The 393-nt window shown below is 57.5% G+C and overlaps 1 protein-coding gene across 1 annotated transcript in view; it reads right to left on the bottom strand.

Annotated features, from left to right (window-relative positions):
* LOC102679691 overlaps nucleotides 1-393 on the bottom strand; it is a 136,852-nt gene that overhangs the window by 19,020 nt on the left and 117,439 nt on the right. Inside the window, exon 8 of the mRNA XM_031508985.1 lies at nucleotides 5-393. This exon is cut by the window's right edge and continues 8 nt beyond it. Coding sequence (XP_031364845.1) covers nucleotides 5-393 — 389 coding nt within the window. The remainder of the gene's footprint in view (nucleotides 1-4) is intronic.

The raw sequence follows: 393 nt of genomic DNA, 5'->3' as shown, positions 1-393 counted from the left end.
CGGCGTCCCTTCGAGGCCGTAACAGATCGCTCTCGGCCTCGTGGGGCCTCCCTTTGAACTCCATGATGGGCTTGCTCTCGCGGATCAGGCTCCTCGGTCGTTGCCTGTCCTCCCTCGGCCTCCCTTTGAACTCTAGGATCAACTCCTTGTCGAAACGTCGCCCTTGCGACGACTCGACGGTTTCTTGAGCAAAACTCTTCGGTCTACTCTTGATCTCGAGGATACTGCCCTCGCTGCTTTGCGGCGAGTCCTTCGCCCTCAACGAGGACTTGACAGGCAATCTGAGATCTTTGAGACGCGGATGGTCCGGTTGAGAGGGTAGATTGGGCGTGCTTCGTATGTTCAACAACAAGTGGTCACGATTGCCGTGGAATTTGGCGGGCAATGGTGCCG

The sequence above is a fragment of the Apis dorsata genome, unplaced genomic scaffold, assembly GCF_000469605.1.
Source record: "Apis dorsata unplaced genomic scaffold, Apis dorsata 1.3 scaffold_117, whole genome shotgun sequence".
In the NCBI taxonomy this organism is placed as follows: domain Eukaryota; kingdom Metazoa; phylum Arthropoda; class Insecta; order Hymenoptera; family Apidae; genus Apis; species Apis dorsata.
This window is presented reverse-complemented; position numbering and strand designations above follow the sequence as displayed.